The sequence below is a fragment of the Cydia fagiglandana genome, chromosome 17 (assembly GCF_963556715.1).
Source record: "Cydia fagiglandana chromosome 17, ilCydFagi1.1, whole genome shotgun sequence".
Lineage (NCBI taxonomy): Eukaryota > Metazoa > Arthropoda > Insecta > Lepidoptera > Tortricidae > Cydia > Cydia fagiglandana.
In genome coordinates, this window is record NC_085948.1 from 5873126 (window position 1) to 5896923 (window position 23798).

General features: G+C 39.8%; 4 protein-coding genes across 4 annotated transcripts in view; all 4 read left to right on the top strand.

Annotated features, from left to right (window-relative positions):
- The window catches only part of LOC134672966 (mitochondrial carrier protein Rim2), a 317464-nt gene that overhangs the window by 203677 nt on the left and 89989 nt on the right, over nucleotides 1-23798 (top strand). The window lies entirely within an intron of this gene.
- On the top strand, nucleotides 1647-5025 carry LOC134672938 (glyceraldehyde-3-phosphate dehydrogenase 2-like). Its single transcript, XM_063530889.1, has 2 exons — nucleotides 1647-1795; nucleotides 3808-5025. Exon 2 carries the CDS (start codon nucleotides 3810-3812, stop codon nucleotides 4806-4808), a length of 999 nt encoding a protein of 332 aa, XP_063386959.1. The 5' UTR covers nucleotides 1647-1795; nucleotides 3808-3809; the 3' UTR covers nucleotides 4809-5025.
- LOC134672949 (ralBP1-associated Eps domain-containing protein 1) lies at nucleotides 6704-19275 on the top strand. The gene is made up of 5 exons (XM_063530900.1): nucleotides 6704-7055; nucleotides 7141-7551; nucleotides 9365-9521; nucleotides 12848-13019; nucleotides 13357-19275. The coding sequence occupies exons 1-5, from the start codon at nucleotides 6906-6908 to the stop codon at nucleotides 14600-14602; spliced, it is 2136 nt and encodes a 711-aa protein (XP_063386970.1). The 5' UTR covers nucleotides 6704-6905; the 3' UTR covers nucleotides 14603-19275.
- The window catches only part of LOC134672955 (frizzled-4), a 56379-nt gene continuing 52403 nt past the window's right edge, over nucleotides 19823-23798 (top strand). Inside the window, exon 1 of the mRNA XM_063530906.1 lies at nucleotides 19823-20493. The gene's annotated coding sequence lies outside the window, so the exon portion shown is untranslated. The remainder of the gene's footprint in view (nucleotides 20494-23798) is intronic.

The window sequence follows — 23798 nt, forward strand, 5'->3', positions numbered from 1 at the left end:
ACAGGAGGTGGCCATAGGAACCCTGTAATAGAACAACGCGACCTATAGTCCGTTTTTTTTAGCATTAGAAAGAACTTCGCAGAAGTACGCTTGTGATTCTAAATCTGGCACTTTTAGCGGTAACAATTTGAAGTAAATTATATGTATTGACCATGCTACATTAAATAATTCAATAATTATTAACAATTAACGAGCCTGATAAAAACTGCACGCTTGCTTCTGCGGAGTTCTTTCTAATGCTAAAAAAAACGAACTATAATTGTGTTTGGGGTTTTTAGAATTGTCTCGACGAGTATTTAATTAGTTGCCTGTGGAAAGAAAAGTACATTCAGCGATAAAAGCTTGAGTACCAAAAATGACATTTTTGCCAAAAACTTATTTTTTTGTCATTGCACTAGTATGAGTAGATTATGAAATTTGGCGCCCCGCCAATAAGTTTTGCCGCCCCAGAAGTCAAGGAAGAAAAACAAAATGCAATCCGCAAGGTTAGGGACCATTTTGTGCGCTTGCAATACGTGTTGTCCGTCCGCGAGTTCTGAACACACTGTGGTCTGCCACCGTCTAGCCAGCCAACTCAGACGGACCCACATACCAAGGACAGACCAGGGTCAGACGGTTAGTAGGCTTGTCGGCGACCGTGTAGCAAGCCTTTTACTGACGATCCACATACTGAATTTAGTAACAGACATGTAACAGACGAGAGAGAAACCGCAATACGTGAGACACGATTTGATATTTATGCTACTGTCTCACGTATTGTGACGTCCCTCTCGTCAGTGACAAAATTCAGAAAGGTGTAACAAGCTCTTTAGTGATAATGGCGTTTTTATTTATTTGCAAATATTTTTTGTCATAGCAACCCAAATTTAAAAATAATCTACAAAGATTATGCACAAGCAGACTGGCATACCATAACATGTGTGCGAGTTCGAACCCTAGCATGTTCATGTTATAGTTTATTGGACATTGGTAGTGGTAGGTATACAAAAAAATTAAAACCGAGTAGTAGAGTTTTTTTTTTATTGTAATAGACATTACTCACGTCTGTATCCAATTTATAAATTGAAATGTGCTACGCCCCGCAATAAAAACGAAAACAGCAATATGTATTTAATAAAATGATTTATTAACAGAACTATTGATACCGATTTACAGAATTAAAGTTCATCTTTCAATTTCACAGCAATTTATAAATTGTACTCAGTCAACAGACAAAGACCGATCAGTCGGTTACTTAGAATAAGACACAAGTAGGTAAGTATTCAAATTACTGATGTAAATCACTACTTTTGTATGTACATACATATTTGTGAAATTATTATGTCATGACTGTTGACAAATCGTAGTCACTTGTATATCGCTTAATATACTTGGTCAAGCAGATCTTGTCAGTAAAAAAAGGCGGCAAATTTGAAAATTGTAGGCGTGAAGGGATATCGTCCCATAGAAAATTTGAATTTCGCGCCTTTTTTTACTGACAAGATTTGCTTGACCAGCTATATCTAAGAAATAATTAACTGCCGCAAACATCGAAATTAGAACATCGTTCATTTCCAATTATTTATCGACATTGCACTTTTGAAAAAATAGATAAAAACATGAAATTCGTGTACTTTTACTTCCCGGCTTCCCGCACCGTCTGTAATGACGTGTCTATTCTATGACTCATTGATCTTCTAGATCGCTCCGCCTACGAATTGCCGCGAGGACGTCCTTCGTCTGACATTTCTAAACTCCATCTTGTGAGCGGCGTACGTGTTCAGTGTCACAGCCACATTATCTAAACTTTATTCCGGTAAGTTAGCGTTTAATACAATGTTACTTGCTTCTGAATTCGCCATTACAATCCCATTATACTAAACTTTTCAACATTTAATTTGTTATATTGCTAATTTTTGTGAATAATGTCACGTTTACATCATCAATTAGAACCATTCAATTTAATGAATAATTATGATCCTTTACAATGTGTGCAGCTTTGCAAAACCTTTAGACGTTGTTTTTAGTCAATCTAGAACATCTTTGGTTCATATTTAGTATGTTTTGTTGATTAATTCGCCGCTAGCGAGTTTGACCTCTATGCGACCTTCTTGTGCCGGTAGTCATAGAATCGCAGTGGTTTAAACTCGTATGCTAATTTTCTACCCATTTTGTGAAATAATTCAAAATGCCAGCGTTCAAGGACCAAGGTCATGGTCGGTCAAGCTTAAAATATATCTTATTGTTTTGTTGTCTATTTAACCTCTATTATCAGTCTGTATTACTCTGTATTTTGATAAGAGGTGATGAAATTGCATTGAAACTCAATCTAATACATTGTAACATTGTAAAACATACGAATAATTTTAATAATAAGTTCTTTTAATATAATGCAAATAAAGAATTTACTTTTTTAATATAATTTAAATTATTTGTATTACACAATATCTATTACACATTATTTATTTAAACTTTATTGCATACAAGAAAGTACAAATGATGAACTTAATGCCATAAGGCTCATTTGTATTTATTATGTTATAAAATCTGTTTTGAATTAAGAGTTATGTATTGTGGTTAATTTAGTGTACAAATATCCCTACTTTTCTCTTATGTAAGCTATTTTAATTCTAATGCTAGCTATTCATTTCTGTACAAAACTTTGTTCACGGAACACTTATGGGATCATTTCGGTCTTGTTTAACTTTATGCATAGGCGTAAAGCTAAAAATTTTTAGGAACAATTAAGGCACGTAACCATACTTCTGCCACACCCTTTAAAAAATGCTGGGTACGCCTATGACTTTATGTGACTTTACAGACTGACTGTGACTGACTGATTATTAATTTTTTAAACATTTTCCTTGTTACTTTATGAACAAGAGTTAAACTTCCTGCATCAACATCTTAGCACTACTACAGCTAAATTTTTTTAAGAATCAAAACTATTGAAACACATAGCTTTTTGCTAGTAATTATGAATTATTGTGTAATATGTACACTATAAATGGATAAAAGGATCTGCTCATATTCTTATTAGATTCCAATTAATGAAGGATTTGACATTACTAATTTTTTATAACATTCAAGTTTAACAAAGTTGAAACAATTTCCGGGTAGCCTTTGTTTTAGACAAGTTTAATCCTTTCTATCAATTTGGAAGCCCGTCACAGACGGAGCGATAATATATCGGCAGATACCGTAAGATACCGACAGATATACCACACATAACACGCCAACTTATCAAAATAATATATCACTCTGTCTAGCACCTACATTGTGAAAGAGACGAAGTACCAAGATGCCTTGCGATAAGATATCGTAAGATGCCGTATCTTACGGTATCAGCCAATATATTATCGTTCCGTCTGTGACGGGATTAAAGTCCTCCACTATCAGTGATAATGCTTTCTGATAGAATCCAATTGAATCTACATTATTAATGCAAGTAGTGACCAGTAGTTTTATATGTCAGATGTTTATAGTTTTTATTACAATTTCAATTTACTAATAACTCTAATAAGCACTTGCAATTTTAAGATTTATTATAAGCCCAAAGCTAGGCAAATACTTAAAATTACAGGCTTTTGTATTCACTAATCATTAAGCCATTTAGCCTATAGTTTGCCAAAAAAAATTGACTCATAGCATAGTATTCAGTACTTATAGTATCATTTGCTAAAATTAATAATACTTATACTGAACTAACACCATTCAGAAATATGACTCAAAATAGGGAAGCCGAACTGAGCTTTTTGGGAATTGACTTTGAACATTTCTTATTGTAGAATGCTTACAGACGCTATAATGTCTTTGTTTTTATTGCAGCCATGTCGAAAATCGGTATCAACGGATTTGGCCGCATCGGTCGCCTGGTGCTCCGCGCCTCGATCGAGAAGGGCGCGTCCGTGGTCGCCATTAACGACCCCTTCATTGGCCTGGACTACATGGTCTACCTCTTCAAATACGACTCCACCCACGGTCGTTTCAAGGGCACCATTGAGGCTCAGGATGGCAGCCTTATCGTCAACGGAAACAAAATCGCCGTGTTCTCTGAACGCGACCCTAAGGCCATTCCCTGGGGTAAGGCTGGCGCTGAATACGTCGTAGAATCCACCGGCGTCTTCACCACCACCGCTGCCGCTTCCGCTCACTTGGAGGGTGGCGCCAAGAAGGTCATCATCTCCGCCCCCAGCGCTGACGCACCCATGTTCGTCGTCGGAGTCAACCTTGACGCCTATGACCCCTCTGCCAAGGTCATCTCCAACGCTTCCTGCACCACCAACTGCCTCGCTCCCCTCGCCAAGGTCATCCATGACAACTTTGAGATTGTTGAAGGTCTGATGACCACCGTGCACGCCACCACCGCTACCCAGAAGACCGTCGACGGTCCCTCCGGCAAGCTGTGGCGTGATGGCCGTGGCGCGCAGCAGAACATCATTCCCGCCTCCACCGGTGCCGCTAAGGCCGTCGGCAAAGTCATTCCCACTCTTAATGGAAAGCTGACCGGTATGGCTTTCCGTGTCCCCGTCGCCAACGTGTCGGTTGTTGACTTGACCGTCCGCCTGGGCAAGCCCGCCAGCTACGACGCTATTAAGCAGAAGGTCAAGGAGGCCGCTGAAGGTCCCCTGAAGGGCATTCTCGGCTACACCGAGGACCAGGTTGTATCCTCCGACTTTATCGGCGACACACACTCTTCCATCTTCGACGCCGCCGCCGGTATCTCCCTCAATGACAACTTCGTCAAGCTGATCAGCTGGTACGACAATGAGTATGGCTACTCCAGCCGAGTCATTGATCTCATCAAGTACATCCAGACCAAGGATTAAATTTGTAGCTTTTAGAGATATATGTTACATGTCGAGATTATCGGCGCTTTTAATTTAAGTTTTAAATGAATGCAGTAATAATATAATCTAAATTATTATATTATGCTACTTTGACAGTAGCTCTGAATGTGTAATCTCTTGTGGTTTTGCATAAAACACGAAATATTTTATGTATGTAATATCAAAATACTTTGAAATTAAAATGTTGATATAGATATGTATCGCAGTTTATCTTCACTTCCAAATCCCGCCATACATGTAGGAAACAGAAAATAGTGAGCAGAAATTTCATATGTAAAATTTCTACTTGCTCTAATTTTCTTTAAACAACGAAAAGTAGTAGGTACCTATGTACCGATATGGATATACGTTACGTAAATGTTCATGCCAAGTTTAAGCATGCCCTAAAATAGATTAACTCCGATTGCATGGGAGCGGCTGTCTCTTTAATCTTATGAGAGGTGAACGTTTTAACGAAGCACTAATAAATAGTATGGGTGATAGCATCATAATTAGATGCTTAGCTCAGTGTAGGTTGAGCTTTTGATGAATACTGGAACTAACTAGTAGGACTGGGTATGGTACTCCTCATTGTATCTACAGTGTATGAAACGCGAAGCAGATAATGACCATGATTTCCATTAGTAGGTATTACGGGATTTACTGGCCAGCTACGCGTGATCCCTTCCTCAGCTCCAGTGGGCCTACTTTCTTATTCAAAGTGGACTCTCATCAGGGGCAAAGGGAATGATTTTAGGATAGAGACTTGTTGGAAGCCGGTGTTGCTCGAAGTAGAGGGTAGTTCAAAAAGAAGCACACAGTATATTTTGTAAGTTCGGTACTAGAGTCTGGCTAGCCAAAAATTGTTGACAGATATTTCGTTGTTGTATCACCAATTGTCTATGATTAAAAAAAAAGCTAAAAGTCAGTTGTCAATTTATGTAATTCATCCAAATTGTTTGCGGTTTATAAGGGATATATTTTAAGTAATATTAATAATGTCTATACTGAGTGAGGTTCGTAAACTATTATTTAAGCTCGTAAATAATTACGACAATGTGCGAAGTCGACGTGTAGCGTTGTATAGCGAAAAACTGCAATGTTTACAACTCCTATACAAATGTAAACAAATTAGAAGGTTGGTGCTCTATAAATATTTTGATACTTAGCATTTAGCATATTTGGCAGAGTACTTTTGTATTTTTTTTGGTGATGGATTAATATTACGGTATTATCGAGCTAGGTCTTATTTACACTACATTTCATTTTTCGCCTTGTTACAATGGTATATGGTGAGAAAGTGTTAACATATGTGTTTATCGTTGACTGTACTTTACATAGTGGTAGAAATTATGTGAGCTGACTTGAGTGCACGTCAACGTATATTTAACTTAAATACTTAGGTACCTTACGTGTGCATAGAAAATCGAAAATATTTCCTAGTATCAAAACTATAATTCCTACTACACAAAGTGTGACCAGCCCAAGATTTTTTGAATTTCCCGCCAAACATTTGAGTAAAATTTCAGTAGCCAGACTCTAAAGGCCGTTACCTTATTGGTAGGTCAAATTGTCTCTTTCTCGCTCTCACTTACAGCTGCGTTCTTAACGAACGTACGGCGTACCACCTTACACACCATCGAACAGGACTCGGACTAGACCAAGTTCGCGTTCCGGTACGTCCGTCTGTAAAGACTTAATTTGGAAATAAATTTTCTATGTATGTGTAGTACACATAACTGGTACTAAAATCGATTTACATTTTTTCAGGCTAGACTTATTCACTGAAATATTGATTGTTTTGATTCCTCTACATTTTTTATCCAGTATCAGATAATGAAATAAAAACCGGTAACCGGTAATGCGACGTATCAAACTGACATCACTAATTATGATGGCCGCACGTCGTCCGTCGGCAGCTGTCACTGACAAATTCGTCTGCTTCGTGTAAATTTGTGTGATGAACGAGTTTAGATTTTTTTATTTCTTGCATAAATATGGTGTACATTAACAGATAATGGGTCGTTTGATTGCCTATTTTACTGTTAAATGAATAAATTGTGTATAAGCTAACTAAACGGTGTTGTTTTTGATATAATGGAGGATCTCAATTTGACAGAAACCGAAATGAGATATTTCGGTGATTTGTTTTTATGTTGTGACGAAGAATCCAATGGGAAAATACCAATTTTGAAAGCAACGGAACTGTTTAGATCATCTAATGTACCTAACGATATCCTAAAACAGGTAATATATTCAATAATTTAAACGTTTGGAATAATAATAGAATAATTGTGTGAAGCTACTATGGAAACTTAATTATATGTTACAGATCATGGATATAAGCGTGGCACCTAGTAACTCAGCATCGCTGAATCATATGAACAGAAAACAGTTTTATTCTACTTTAAAATTAATAGCAGCTCATCAAACAAATGTAGCATTGAAGCCTGAACTTCTGTCCACTCCTCTGGATTTGCCCCTGCCAAGGTTTACATGGGCACTAAATTCCGAGGCTAGCGCAGACTTAATACAATTATCTAATTCACCTAAGGAACAACATATCCCTAAGAGAGAAAGGAATTTTACTAGTAACATTGGAGCATATGAACCCATAAGATTACAGTCAAATTTATCGGATAGTGATGTGCCACAAACTCTGTCTCATGATAACACGGAAGCTCTAAGCACTGACTCGGAAATGGAGTCTGAAACAATGTCACAGAGGTCAGACACACATGGGGTAAGTTGATCATTTCGCAACCATTTCACTTTTATACTTGTCTGCGGGTTTGAGTCCACTGTTACAAAATTATTTACTTATAAACTGAAATAGATGTCATTATATGAAAGAAATAGTGACCAAGGCCTCCAGCGCCCGGGGCTGGAAAGCAAACCAGTATCCTCTGCATTCACGGCAGATGCATAGACCGCTCAGTTTATAATTGAAACAGTAGTGTTACTACTTGAAATAAGTCTAATTAAAATCATTTCACTAAATAATTCGATTTATTTCTCAATAGCAATAATTTATGATGATCAGCTTTAAAATTATTATTGACTTAACTGGAAATCTGTTGTACATATGCATAAAAAAAAGTAGATATGATCATTATTTTTATTTGTTTAGTTCCCTGCAGTACAACATGTGCAATTATTAATTACCGTATAAACAAGAATGAATCACCTATTCAGCCAGCAAGCATGTCATTTGATGATTTATGTGCCTGACCTTGTAAACTGTTTATTGGTTAACCAATGATGCATGATGAATTGTATTGATGCTTTGTCCTTGTTAAATAAATGGAGCATTTTCATATCAATTGTGAGAGCAGAAAAACAGACTAGTCTAATTATATTGAAATGCTTATAACAGTTTAAAGCCATAACAGACTATCGCACCGCACGCACCAAGGTCGCAGTGTGGTGCGGTAGTCTGTTACGGCTTTTAAAGCTCTTCCTGTCTAGTATTTAAATGTTACCCTAGAATAGTTATTTCTGTAGATGTTTATATTATAAACTCATGAATGTAGTATAATTAAACATGTGTGTGTGTAATAAACTCCTAATTAGACGTGCGCGCCGCCGCGGCGCGCCGCTGCCATAAGGAGTCAGCGCGCCGCCGCCGCCGCCGAAAGTTTAAAATTCGCGCCGAGACAAAGTCCGCAAGAGTACATATTTAAAATCAATGGTCATAAAGCGCGTGCAACGTGCCTATTAGCTTTAGCATTCCGACTGTTTCGTTTTTATTTACATTCATTGCTTGATTTATTTTAACCCTTAAATCGATAAAGTCCACTATAATGGACATCCCAAGAAAAAAAATTCTGCGCCAAATATTAAAGCATAGCGTTACTTTCCTCGAATGATTGAATGATATGTTTGTCCCTTTGAATGATGTTATTTTTAAGTATGAGTATATAAGAAAATATTGGGAACCAGTGTGAACATAAACATAATCTTTTTGACAAAGTCCTACAGAACGCAGAACTTGCAAGGAAGCATCCGACAGACTGACATTTTACCCATATTTCATTATTTTTTTTATATGACAATATTAAGCAGCGTTAAAATAAAACGTGTAATAGGTTACTAACTGGTCTGTTTATTACGTGGCTATATGATTTACATAAAAATGTTTTTTGTTTATGGGTAAAACAAGTGTAAAAAGTGTAATGTCCAGTATTTTGCCCGTTGTAATTGAAAACACGGCATTTCTGCTAAGTCCAATATGTTAGACGTTGCCAAGTATGCGAAGAGTAAAATTATTAAATTTTCTGGTATGTCAGGTGTTTCAAAACATTTTAAAAAGTCATTACTTGCCGTATTACGTAATGAACCAAATAGATAAAAAAATATTTTTATGGATTTTTTCCCTGTGGATGTGGTGTGTGTGTGTGCTTGTTTGTTTCCTGTTTGTGCCGCCGGCGTTACGCCGCCGCCGTGGATTTTTTCGTGGCGCGCCGCCGCCCGATTTTTTTCGACCGGCGCGCACGTCTACTCCTAATGTCATTCATATTAGTAATCAAGTAATGCTAATTTCACTTATTTTCTAGCGACGAGGTAAAAACGGATCACCATGGAGCACAGCCAGTGAAAGTCCAACGCCAACCAACAGTGTAGCAGAGCGAGTGCATCCAGTGTGGGAGCACAGTGCCACGGGCCGCGGTGTGTGGCCCGCCAACACCGGCGAGGAACACACCAGGCTACTGGGTATGTCTTGTTCTAGTTTGTTTGAGGCCATTGAGAAAGCAAAAGGAGTATGGCCACACAGTGACAATGTCATTCCTGTTTTGAGATCATACATTGTTTCCTCATGGTTTTTTGACAATTTGGAGTACCTTGCTACCATGCTTGTGTGCAAGTGCAAGAAAGGCTGCCACATTATTTATTTAAACCAGGAGCAGTCCATACTTGTCATTTCTATGAGAGAAACATTTGCTTGTTATCACGGCATTCAGTTCAAGCACAGAATAAATAATATGTAGTATTAGGTACAGAAGACTCACTCTCTAACAAAACGCGTCTGTACGATCAGCGCAGATATGGCCGCTAGGTGGCGACAGCGCCACGCGCGGCTTAGCTACCTATAGCAAAGCGACGAAATCGCGGAGTGAGCCACGCCTGGTTCAAGAAGGATTGTTAAAATCGGCTAATGAGTACAATGGTTAGAGTGTGAGTATTTTCAGTTATCATAACATAAAATATTAAGTATATAAATATACTTTAGGGTTTCATACTCAAAGGGTATCTGTCGGTTTATCGGTCTATCTGTCTATATGTCTATCAACAGGTTGTAACTCAGGAATGGCCATAAGTAGACAGTAAAAATGTTCTTATACTGTGTTTTCTATTACCGCTACTCTCTTCTTCCTCTTATCCCGGCATTTTTGCCACGGCTCATGGAAGCCTGAGGTCCGCTTGACAACTACGAGACTACGACGTCGTATCATGGGTATGTATGCCGGCCGTAATCCCATGATTTGACGTATTGAAATATTTTTTATTGAAATTTCTTTCTTAAGCTTAAGATTTTGCATTGCCATGTTTTAGCTAAAAGAGAAAATGGCATGTCTGTTATAGTGCATGTAATTACTGATAAGTGATAACGCTATCTAATTGTACACACGCCTCACCTGCATCATTGATAAAACATCGAGTTGACAAATATCAAAGCATCATGGAAGTCTCTTAAAAAATATTGACTGCAAGAAACAAGATTGTCAAGTAATACAGGGTGATGGCCACACAGTCTCACCCTGTATATCAAGGACTGCTTTATAATATTGTCTTCGGTTACCGCGATAGTTACTCATGAAATATCCATAGTATGGGATGTAGTTTGAATTCAATATACGCGATATAATCCGTTTCAATAGTTTTATTTCATAAGGATTAGGTACTTTATTTTAGAATTCTATCTCTAGTCTCACATTTGGACGTCAATGCGGTTTCTTAGTTCTTATAATTTTTATTGCTTAACCGCAGTTAAGTTTTATAAATTTACAAAATACAAGGAAAACCACAGGCTAAACCGATGTTGATCGGTTACACGGAGATTAGGAAGGTCTAGTAGTCGGAGAGTAGGTAGGTAGTCTGGTCTGGGTGCTAGATTAGGATTACTTGTTACGCTATGACGCATTGACAATACAGTCTGCATCAGAATTAGCTACACGTGCTTACCATTCTTTATGCCTTATTATCTTTACAATAGAGTCGTTTTCAAAAGACATTTCGCTCGCTATTCTACGACGACTGCGTGAAATCTTACACCGAATTTATTGAACAATTATGAAGATTTTCCCATCAGATAATAATGTATAACTTTGTTTAGATAACGTTTTATAGCCTTTACAGTTTGAGAGTCGTTATATGAGGTGCTTAATTTTTATTGTGTGAATCAACCATTGTTAAAATTAAAATAGACCTACCTACCGCGGACACCGAAGTTCGCAAATAGCGGGCATCTTTCTTTGTCACTCTAAATACGCCTTACTCGGAGTAAAAGAGAAAGGATGCCCGCAATTTGCGAACTTCGGTGTTCGCGGTAGGCCCTCTGCTTTATTTTTATGTTCGTTTCTTGTTATCTTGCTGCCTCTGATTCACCTAATCAAATTAGCACCCAACTTTTTTTTTTTAACGTTGGGGAAATGCGTTTACGCATGCCACCTGGCCCGGGGGAACCAGGAGCGATGACGGACTAACCAGTATTAGGACTACCGTCTAAAACCACCAACGAATGCCAACTCCGCCTTGTAGAGGAGCGCCGCAGGATCACTGTCAGCATTCGACTGCGTACTGTTAGCATTCGACTGCGTACAAATTAGCACCCAACTGGCAGATAACGTGGAAAAAGCAGTAGTTGAAAACTGGCAATGTTTTGTTTGCATAAAAAATGTAACAGGATTATAATTTGTTTGCAGCGTTATTGTAGACTCCACTTATTGGGATTCTCTATGTCAATATTCAACAAGTATCGAGGCCTTACATGAGTTACATGTTAAGTAATGTTGTTCGCCGTCGAATTATCGAAAGTAAATATTTTGATTGGTACCTAATTCTATTGCTAATTTAATAACAATTGTTAAGACACTTAGGTATCTACGTATCTACCAAACACATTGAACCTTATTTAATCAGAAAACGTGGGTTCTCTCTTCAACTTTTTGGGTTTTCAAATTCAAACTAATCCAATTTAATGATAAACTATTGATATGTTCCACAAAACTGGATTAAGAATTATAAATAGACTTCGCATTTGGTGAACAAATAAACACTGAATTAAATTTTCACCATTTTTACACAATGTTCAACAATAAAACAGGACTTAATCGCGTACTTATAGGTATTTAAGTTTTAAAATTTACCTCCGAAGTAAATTTTAAAACTTAAATAAATATCCGACGGCTAATCCTTTGTTTATTGTCAAGCAAAACCGCACGTGCTACTTACCTGCAAAAAAAGGGTCTTAATTACTTATTCTAATTAGCACCTGAGGGCGGGGGATAGTCCAACGCTCAAAAAACCAGTGTAGGTGCGCTCTCCGATAACGCACGTTTGTTACGCAGCTCAATGACACATTTTACACTGGTTCTGTAGCGTTCGACTCGCCGGCACACTTAACAATTGACAAAGGATTAGCCATCGGGGCCGAATACGAATCGACGGACTATATACGCGATTAAGTCCCGTTTTATAATTTAATAATGTGAACAAATTGACAGAATTACTTTTCCGACGGCCCGAAATAAAGTTCTACCTACACTTTTACGTTAACTACCCTTACGCTCTCTCCTCAGTCGTGCCCTCATTCCTGAGGATCGTGATCACTATGTTTCACATCCTTGATCAGCTGTCTCCATCGGTGTCGATCTCGATCCATTGTTGCCCTCACCGCTTGATGGAATTTGCTCGAGGAAGTGGCTTCTCTAACTTGGTCAATCCACCCTACGCTCACATATGTATATACATATATTTAGTTTTATCATGACGTAAAACGTTTTCTATTCATATATTAATCTTACCCTACTTGCTTACAGGCACGGAGGAGGAATCATCCGACCGACATTCATCCGAAGAAGAGGGCGAGCCAGAAGGAGAAGAGGCGACGAGCGACGCGTGGAGCATCAGCAACGAACAAGCCCAGCATTATGCGGCACAGTTCGCGCAGCTGCGGCCCGAGCGCGGGCTGCTGTCGGGACACACTGCCAGGTGAGAGAGACGACACCCGTGCGAGAGGGACAGCATCAACAACAAGCAGGATTAGCATTACGCAGCGCAGTCCGCGCAGCTGCGGTGTGCCAGATGAGAGAGACAACACTTGTCTGAGAGGGAATAAAATGAGAGAGGACGATTGACACCCGAGCAATGAAAAGGCGCAACATTTAGCTTCAAAGCGCTTTTACATTACAATATGTGTGGTGTACGATGTGAAAACGTGATTCAATTTTGGTGTTTAGTGGTGGATAATAGAGATGCGTATGCTTCCAGTCCTTACTCCTTATGTGATGGTTGCTATTTGCTAACTATTTTGTTTTCTCTTCTCCAGATTGTTCTTCGAAAAATCCCGACTATCGGTGCCGGACCTACGCAAGATATGGCAGCTGTCCGACATCAACAAGGACGGCATGCTCTCCTTAGAAGAGTTCAGCATCGCCATGCACCTCATAGTGCTGCGGCGCGCCGGCGCGCCCGTGCCCGCCGCCCTGCCCGCCGCGCTGGCGCCCAGAGGAGACCCCAGGTACTCCCAGCCCACTACAGACCTAGTAGACCTAGGGGCCGACATGTTCGGCTCCGGGACCTCCGCCGATTTCAACTTTGCGCCTAAAACCGAAGCGCCCGATCCGTACGAAGCGAAGCCTAAACCCGACGACCGCGGGCCCTCCCTCACCCCGCCGAAGCCCGATCCCCAAGTCAACAATAAAGAGTGGACGAAGTTCGTCGACTCGCCGACTTCGAGCGTCTCGAGCCCCGGCCCTAAACCGGTAAACTTCGACTTTCACAAGTCCGCCCTAGAGCGGGATCCGAAGATATATCACCCGGTAGCGTTGAGAGTGACTCCGGATGTGACGGTACCTCACGGGGAGGAGCTCCGATCGAGCACCTCACCGAGGCGAGACGACTTCGCCCACGCCTTCGAGCTGGCCAGCCCGAAGCGGCTAAATCCCCCGGCCGAACCGGCGCCCAATGGGGCGCCGCAAGAGATCAAATCGATCCAACGCCCGCAGCCGAAGAAACCTTTAAAGAGCGCCGGAGCTTTACCTCCACCGCCGGCGCGGGAGTCCTCGGTGCACGCGGACGACGGGCCCGCCTCCTTACAGTACGCGCCGAAGAAGGAGCCGCCGCCGCCGCCGCCGCCGCGGCCGCTGCGCAACCACGCGCGCTCCAGCTCGCTCGACCTCAACCGCTTCAAGGCCGCGCCCGCGCCCGCCCCCCCGCCTCCTCCCCGCATGTCCCCCTCCGCCGCCTCCCCGCCGCCGCGCCGCCTCGTCAACCAGCGCAGCGAGGGCGAGCCCGCCTTCCCGCCCGACGCCTTCGCCCCGAGGGGGGACTACGACGGCGAGGGCTTCGGGTACAACAGGGAGGACGCGCCGAAGATGCACGGGGCGTTCGAGGTGTACCGGAAACCGAGTCGGGAGGGTTCCTCGGGCGCGGAGGAGCCGAGCGTGCGCGCGCTGCAGGAGCAGAACGCCGTGCTGCACCGCGTGTGCCGCGCGCTGTGCGCCGAGCTGGCCGACGTGGCGCGCGAGCGCGAGCTGCTGCGCGTGCGCCTGCAGCCGCGCGACGCCGTGTAGCCGCGCCCCGCCGCCGGCGACACCCCCGACCTGGCCGATAGCCGAGCCCCGGGACCGACGTACGTTGCTAATTCACCGTTAAAAATATATTCCTAATTCGAAGTACACGTAGTCGGTGGGGTAAATTTGGACTGTACATTCTTAAGTCACTAATTGGACGACGATTGGTGATTATCGCTAAAAATTATAGGCTTAAGGCCGGTGCGCACCGACTGCGTGTGTGCGTGCACTAAAAATGTTGGACACGTGCACGCACACGCCACTCAAGTAGTGTGCAGTATCTTATAATGATCCGTGCACTACTACGCACACTCACAACGCGTCTAGCACCCGTTTTAAATGTTATCTTCGGTATAAATTTATATAAGTTCATGTGTAAAATGCTGCGATCGGCAAGTGTCCCGAAGCCATAAAGATTACGCTTACATCGCCTACTGCTTATGGATCGTTTTTGAAACATTGGCTGAAAAAGATCAATAGTCCTGGCTAGCTACCTATCCTGTTTTAATATTATACACGTTTTAAAGTGAACTTTAAGGGGCCGTCACAATAGATCACTGCTTGGTCTACGTGTCACTCAAAGGCCCACAACACCCCAATAAATTATTATTGGGGTGTTGTGCGCGTTTTAAAAGTGCCTATATAGTTTTAATAAATGTTTCATGTATTAAAAGGGCAACTTTCTACATATTTTTTTACGATACCTGCGTTTGATCGATACGTATTTATATTGCTACTTTGAATCTGAATGAATACTTTTATAATAATATTTAAAGGACATTTTATAACAAGATAGGTGGCCCGGCGAGCGGTCGAAAAACCTGGTGCGAAGAAGATTATGTATTTTCCGTGATCTATTATTTCAATCATTTTGTATTATTTCACGTATGTAATCTCAATGAACAATGGGAATATTTTCCTTTTTACTTATTGTATCCCAGTCACGTATATCGATATAGTGTAAAGTGTCGATAATTTAAAATAGTTTTTCGTTATCTGAAAGAGACAAATCAAAATTGATTCCATTCCTAATTATAAAAAATTGTATAGCGGCGATAATCGATGAGTATTCGATTACTTTTGAATAATATATCGGCGAATTTTGCCCGATACACATTTGCTTCTGCATGTAAGGAGCTTTAAGAGGCTGTATATTTGAATCCCACATTATTCCCCGTTTTTTAAATAAGTCCCACATAGCATAAATTATGTTAATAAAATATATGGATATTTTGTACTCTGGCGGCTTATAATAATCTCAAAAGTAAAAATTATCCTTGACTAAAGGTTCCCCCACATATGTCGCCGCGAAATCGGCAAGATAAGCAAAAAGCTTTATGTCTGCGCAATAAGAGCGAAATAGTCGTCGTTCGGCTCGACTCGCATCGGGCAGCGCCTGCCGTCGACGGCTTTTTCCCTCTTATAGAGCGGACATAAAGCTTTTTCCTATCGGCCGTCGATATATCTGGGGAAACCCTTACCTAGTAATTATTATGTATGATAGGAGTCATCATTAGTCACAAACTTAACGTCAGTAATGTTTTATTTTATACATCGCTTAGTGTTCACTTGTAATTGCATTTAGACTTAATATATTTCATTGCATGTCCGGCTAATTTATATGTATACCATACAGTTTGCACACGAAGCCCGAGGAAGTTAAATGAAGCTCCTGAGCGCTTGTCAGGCAGCGAATCTACGGTTTTCGTGCTCGAACTGTTGGATACCGAACTATCGAACGATATACGAACAACAACGTATATCCGAGCGTTGCTTTTATTTTTTGACATTTTTATATATTGTGACCTTTTTTGCCACTTTTGTGTTAGAGTCAGACTGACCGTGAAAAGTCTGCAGCGATTTTGATAGCCCACGCAGTGCAAGTGTCATTTCAAACGTCAAACTTCTATGAAATTATGACGTATTAATAACACTTACACTGCGTGGGCTACCAAATCCGCTGCAGACTTTTCTTGGTGCGACTCTGTTTCTACTCAGGCCGCGTAGCCAAGATGCCAATCGCTTACGCTTCGTAGCGATCGAAACGCAACTGTCACTGTCACACTAATATGGAAGAGTGATAGAGAGACATAATGCTTTTCGTTGTCGAAGCGATAGCGATTGTAATCTTGGCTAGGCCGGCTGAATCACGAGCTCATTCGATTCTCATGGTATAAAAAATTCGTCCAGAGATTTTTTTCCTACTGTGTTACCCTTTCCCCATATCATTTGTATGGCGGTAACAAAAAGGAAAGTTTGAAAAACACTTTTTTTCTCCTATAAGGATGATAAGGGCTCGCGATCCTGACTAGAAATAGCACAAAAGTGGCAAAAAAGGTCACAATATATAAAAATGGCAAAAAAAAAGAAAAGCTCATCCTTTTTTAGTTTTTTCATTTTATCATTTTTTTTAGTTTACCATTTGTCAAATTATCATAGTTTTGAATACATATTTTGTCTTAACAAATTAGAATTCTTCTCATTTATTCTGTGTAAGATCCTATCGATGTCACAGTTGACTAACAATTATCTAGACCTTATTACAAATATACATAAGGCCTATTATGGTCATATTATTGTAATGGGCTACAGCAGCAGTGAAAAACATCTATGAAAAGTTATATGGAATGTACACGGTTTTGCTATCTGTATTTAATACGTAAGGCAAACCAGCAAGCCTATTATGGATCGCTTTATCCACGTGATAAAACAACTGTCACTTTTTAACTCTGCGGGATAGAAAGAGACGGACACCGTTTTATCAAGCTGTCACGTAGCCAAATACGACCATCATATCCGTACTGGGCGACGGAAGTGACTGGGTCTTTTACCACTCATATGTAAGGTGAATGTGGCTAATTCCGTCACAGGGGCTATTCCGTCCACTTGCGTTTTTCTCGAACAACATTGATAATTTCGTCGACAAAGCAGTGATTGCTTTTAATTTAAGCAATCAAAAGCAAATGGTTTTTTTCCTATGGTTGAAAATCAAAGAAATATACGCTCGTGGACGGAATAGCCCACATTTACTTTATCTAAAACAAATAATATAATACATATTATACAAATATACAACTAAGTACAGTCAGCAGCAGAAGTTGCTAAGCGGGCGCGGTGTTCAAAATGACCTTGACACGCTCTTATTCTCTTAACAATAAAGTCGCGTCAAGATCATTTTGAACACCTGATCCGCTTAGCAACTTCTGCTGCTGACTGTACCCAACCTTGCTGGGTTAAAATGATATGTCGGTAAAATGTTCAGTTATTTCCGACTTCCAAAGCAATGAGGTTTAGTGGTCAAGCAAAATGTTGCTCTGTAGTTTTAAGCGACCTAAATATTGCTTGTTTACACTTATTACTAAATCTTAAACCGTTTGCGGAGATCCGAGAAGAATCTTGAATGTATGTGACAAGAAGATTAAACGCAAATTGCTTTGCAAATTTCACAAAAAAATACTATGTTAAATAACGCAGACTATTCAAATTTGGTTTTTATACGAAATTAAGTATGTACTTTAAATTTTATTGTTGTTTAAGATAAGTAATAAAATCATAGACATACCAGAAACGAGTAAAGAAATATTAAAGATTGCTAATATTGATACGAAGTTGACTTCCTCTGGCATAGAGTTAATTCAAGCAACTCCATAGTCTAATAAAACATGGTCTTCTCTTCTCAGAGTGACACAAGCCTACGTCACAATAACATGGCCGCTATATATAGCGCTATCGCAGAGATGACGTAGGCTTGTGTCAGTCACGTGACCACGAAAAGACGGGAAGAGAGTACCTACCAGGCGGAGTATATTATTATACCATGAAGCGACTCGAAATGTCCCAACGCCACATATGACATAAACTCTTTGTTTTGGTGGAAAAACAACTTAGTATTGATTAGCAGTCTTTTAATTTACTAATCTCAATGGAATGATCGCCAAACCATAGAGAAATATAAATAAAGAAAGATTGGTAACTCCATACATCAATTTAACAAAACGCGAGTTATTTCGTAGTCGACATCTAACGTCAAGTAGTGGAATTTGTCAGTACCGCTACTTGACACCAGATGCCACAAGTGTCGCTACTAGCGAAAAATGTACTACTAAAACAATTTACAGCTAACACTAGAATCAGAACCAGTTGAAAATAGAGTTCCGGTTATAATATTGGCTGAAAATTGTTGAGCATTAGAGTTTTCGTTCGTCGCGACTGTCGCTACATCTATTGTCAACTAGAAGAACTGGTAAATTCCGCTACTTGACGCTAGATGTCGACTGCGAAATAAATCGCGTTTTATTTTATTTATTTATACAAGGAATTCCAACAGCTATGAATGATAGACATTAGACATACATTACTATACACATACAAAAAACACACACACACACACACACACATACATTATTGATTGATTTTTTTGGGAAGAAAACTGATGTATGGAGTTACCACTCTTTATTTATATTTCTCTATGGTCAAATTGAAATCACATATCGCCGTCGTACGAGTATATATTTGTGTTTAAGGTTGTGCACTATATGTTATCCGTTCCTTCCCAGCATAGCTTTATTGTCTAACTAAGTAGTGCCAGTAACTAACGCTTGCTAAAGGATGACTCACGTTACACCGGGCCGTGTCCGGGCCGGAGCTTCCGGCGCATTGTTTTCTATGGAAAGCATCACGGAAGCTCCGGCCCGGACACGGCCCGGTCTAAAGTGAGTCATCCTTAAATCTAAATTAAAGAGTTATTAATTCTAAAATTAGTTGTAAAGTCTTAGAAATAATCGTGCCCTAAGTTTGATATTTGAAGTAGATGGCGCTCTTCGGCACCAAATGTATTGTGGGAACTGTCAAACATCAGTTTTGACAACCTCAGTTACCGCATATCATATGTAACTTCGTATAAGATGAATAAAGTCTAAGGAAAAAAGGTGCCTCGGAAATCAAGAAATAGTCATTCTCGCATAGATGGCGCACACACCTTTGGCCTATTCTCGGCTAGATGGCGTGACGACACCGTTTCATATTTCACAATTTTAACACATAGATATCAGTGAATGAGCATGGGTCAAAACAATATAAAAATAATAAAATCATTTATCCATATATACTTGGTCAAGCAGATCTTGTCAGTAGAAAAAGGCGGCAAATTTGAAAAATGTAGGCGGGAAGGGATATCGTCTCATAGAAAATTTGAATTTCGCGCCTTTTTTTACTGACACGATTTGCTTGACCAGCTATATATACATTTTTTGGATAATTTTATACTTTGTCATTTTGAGTTTTAGTCGTGTCGATAGATGGCAGTAAATTTACTGTGACTACAAAATTTACAATGACAGGACCCCTCTATACTATCTATTCTTTTTGCGCATATTGACCATAATGTACAGTCAACTGTAAAAATATGGGTGTACACTGTACAAGTACAAATCATCTCAAAAATATGTCCCATAACTTATTTCAGTGAATTGAGAACTATGGGAGATATTTTTGAGTAGGTTGTCTACACCCATATTTTTACAGTTGACTGTACGTTCCCGTACAGCGCCATCTGCACCAGCTGTCAGATTTGAAGAGACTTTAGAACTCTTTTAATTCTTTTATAATTAGTAAGTCTTTGATGTAAATGAAGTGTTAGCATTTATGTATATTGTTTTGGTGTAGGCGCTGGATGGATGACTAGGTTCTAGGTTTCATTTATACCAAGTCTTTTTGAAAAAAAAAAAAAAATTATATAAAATAAGGAATGACAATTAAAGTAGACTGTGATGTATGGTGAAATACATTTAGCGCTTCAAACCATAGTTATCAAATCGTCAGGTGACAAGCAAAAGTCACTAATTACTAAAAAAAAATTAAACAAAAATCGACCTTCTTTTGGTACTAATATGGTTTACTATGGCTTCTGCACATCTTGCATCCGCGACTTAGACCGCGACTCGAGTCGCCATTCCCGCGGCTGTCAAATCTGTCGATTTCCGTAGCATAACTTGTACCCGCGACTGCAACAGCCGCGTAGAGAACTCAAAGTCGCGGCGCGACTCGTCAGTGTTACCCGGCGAAATCAAAGTCTAAACAAATCGATATTTGCAAGTGGCAACACTGAATCGGAAACCAGGGTTGCGCTAAATCATTCGTTCTTTGGTGGTAAAAAATCTAGTTTTTTGTCGATGGTTAAGTTTTTTCTGTCAAAGTCAAGGAACTTTCAAATTTTGTCAACATTTAATTACGGGAAAAAATATGAAAAAAATTAAGTAATAGAGCCTTATATACTTAATATTGATAATATTTCTTAAAATATATGTTGTTAAAAATTTCTGTTTAATAAACCTTTTAAATAAAATATTTTTGTAAGTATAATTAATGGAATTGCTCTTAGAATTGCTATTATTGGTTTTGTTCCTGTTGTAAATAGTGTTTTTTTTTCAGAATAAGTTCAGCATTATCCTAGAGTTCCTAGACACGATTGATATCCCAGCACCCAAAGAAAAATATTGTTAACAGGAATGTGCCAACGGGACCCGAAGTGGAGAGTCAGGAAAAGAAACACACTAGGCAAGCTTGTAGGTTTCAAACGCGGAGCTGTCCACTTTTCTGAATTAACTAAGATGTGAGAAGCGCTTTAGCTTTAAGAACACCACCGAGGAGGTGAACTATTAATAATAACCCTAACGGTTATGGCGTACCTATCTAAGCTGCCGCACTAACTCTCAAATAAGTTTCATATAGTTTTTCTTGTGCCAATAATGGATGGCATATGTGTGTACTGTGTAACAACTGTTTATGATTTGACAAATTGATATGAAAAGCTTATTTCATAGTCTTCGATGAAGTCATGACCATATTTTATTGTTTTGTTTATAAACCAATTTTCTTTCCAGGGTGATATTTAATTGTCCTACGCCGCATGTCGAAGAAAAAGGAAGAGAGAAAATACTTTTCAAGGGTAATAAAGAAGATTCTTACAATTTCTCTATTGCGGTTCTAGATGTTAATATATATTAGGTTTAATAATAAGAAGTCGAATATAGCAAGAATATATAAGGCAAAGCAATATACTATTAATTTAAATATTGTTTTTTTTCTCTCCTGTATTTTTACCTGAAAAGAAACAAAAATAAAGTAGGTAGGTACCTAGAACTCCTAGAAGCCATGATTAACTCCCCAAGGCCCACTTCATACCTAATGCTGACAGCAACATATTATAGCATGATCGTATCAGGACCTGTCAAACATGAAGTGAAACATGTAGAACACGGGTATGATCTAGAGGAGTTTCAATATGGTAGACCATATGATAACCGTACCTATGCTACGCAGACTATGACATGAGCGTAACGACTACTTCAAAATATTGTTGGTCGGCTCGGTCCAGTCACGGTATGGTGTTGGCAGGGGACGGAATGGTGTAGTGGGTGATGACTGGTAATATTTCATACAAAGCATGATTTTGAGCCGGACATGATCCTGTTATAGCCACGTATTACATCATTCTGTTACAGTACGATGCAGCGGGCATAGGCCACATGTAGGTATGTTTTGTTGAAGTCGAGGAAGGTTCCAAAAGGTACCTAAATAGTAAGAGATTGTTGAAATTAGACATCTAACCGTGATCCTAAATATTACTACTAAGACTATGGCTTACTTAATAAAAGGCTTGCTACACGGTCGCCGACAAGCCTACTAACCGTCTGACCCTGGTCTGTCCTTGGTATGTGGGTCCGTCTGAGTTGGCTGGCTAGACGGTGGCAGACCACAGTGTGTTCAGAACTCGCGGACGGACAACACGTATTGCAAGCGCACAAAATGGTCCCTAACCTTGCGGATTGCATTTTGTTTTTCTTCCTTGACTTCTGGGGCGGCAAAACTTATTGGCGGGGCGCCAAATTTCATAATCTACTCATACTAGTGCAATGACAAAAAAATAAGTTTTTGGCAAAAATGTCATTTTTGGTACTCAAGCTTTTATCGCTGAATGTACTTTTCTTTCCACAGGCAACTAATTAAATACTCGTCGAGACAATTCTAAAAACCCCAAACACAATTATAGTTCGTTTTTTTTAGCATTAGAAAGAACTCCGCAGAAGCAAGCGTGCAGTTTTTATCAGGCTCGTTAATTGTTAATAATTATTGAATTATTTAATGTAGCATGGTCAATACATATAATTTACTTCAAATTGTTACCGCTAAAAGTGCCAGATTTAGAATCACAAGCGTACTTCTGCGAAGTTCTTTCTAATGCTAAAAAAAACGGACTATAGGTCGCGTTGTTCTATTACAGGGTTCCTATGGCCACCTCCTGTCTCCATCATCAGATCAGCTATATGGTACCATAATAATGCATTGTCACCCGATTTATATATGTATGCAAATGTTCAGCTCCATCGGAAACTAGAAAGTAGGTCTAATTTAACTTGCAAGATTTGACCCGTACAAACATATTTACATACTTACATTAGGTATATTGCAAGTTAATAAAAAGCTTGTAAAAAAAGAAAAGGGTATATGAATGAAACGCTGGCTCAAAAAACGACATTTGTTGAGTCATTTCAACTTGATGAATTTGCTGGACTACGCTACGGGGCCATACATAACTTTCTGAGAATGAAGAGAAAAGTATTTGATGAATTTTTAGAAATGCTACTGAGTACCCATGGCATGGCTATAACCACACGAGCGCACACGGCGCGTCCTCCAAGCGAAATGGCCTAGTGCAGTCGGCGACGGGCGGCTACACGGTTCCGGACCAACCGCTCAGACCGCGGTCGCTGGCGCGCGCTCGCATGCCAAGGGCGTCCGGAGGTCAAACGAAATTTTGTTGGTAACAACTGTCTACACGGTCCGGGACAGACCAAGGCCACGCGGTTTGGGGGCTTGTCGGCGACCGTGTAGCAGGCCTTTAAGTTGGATAGTTTGTTTTGTTTTGAACATTTGTACCTACCCACCTCATCGGCTTCGTTTATGTACAAGCAAGCGGGCTCCGTTGTTAGGTTGATGAAAGTTTTGTGTAAGGAAGTCTTAGGATTACTTTTACAAAATTACGAACCTGAATTGAAATTTAAAAATCCTACATATGTACCTATTTACTTAATTGAGTACCTACAAGCTAGCTGTTTGAAATTAAAGTTGTAAACATGATGGGTGTGTTGTGGTACTTGTAGATGTAGGTTGCACCGTGCATAATCGATATACGAGT

Excerpts from the sequence above, each read along its gene's own strand:
- LOC134672949 (XM_063530900.1), top strand. The coding sequence starts at position 6,906 with ATGGAGGATCTCAATTTGACAGAAACCGAAATGAGATATTTCGGTGAT. Across the intron at positions 9,522-12,847 it reads GGAACACACCAGGCTACTGG|GCACGGAGGAGGAATCATCC; the intron begins GTATGTCTTGTT and ends ACTTGCTTACAG. Across the intron at positions 13,020-13,356 it reads CTGTCGGGACACACTGCCAG|ATTGTTCTTCGAAAAATCCC; the intron begins GTGAGAGAGACG and ends TCTCTTCTCCAG.
- LOC134672938 (XM_063530889.1), top strand. The coding sequence starts at position 3,810 with ATGTCGAAAATCGGTATCAACGGATTTGGCCGCATCGGTCGCCTGGTG.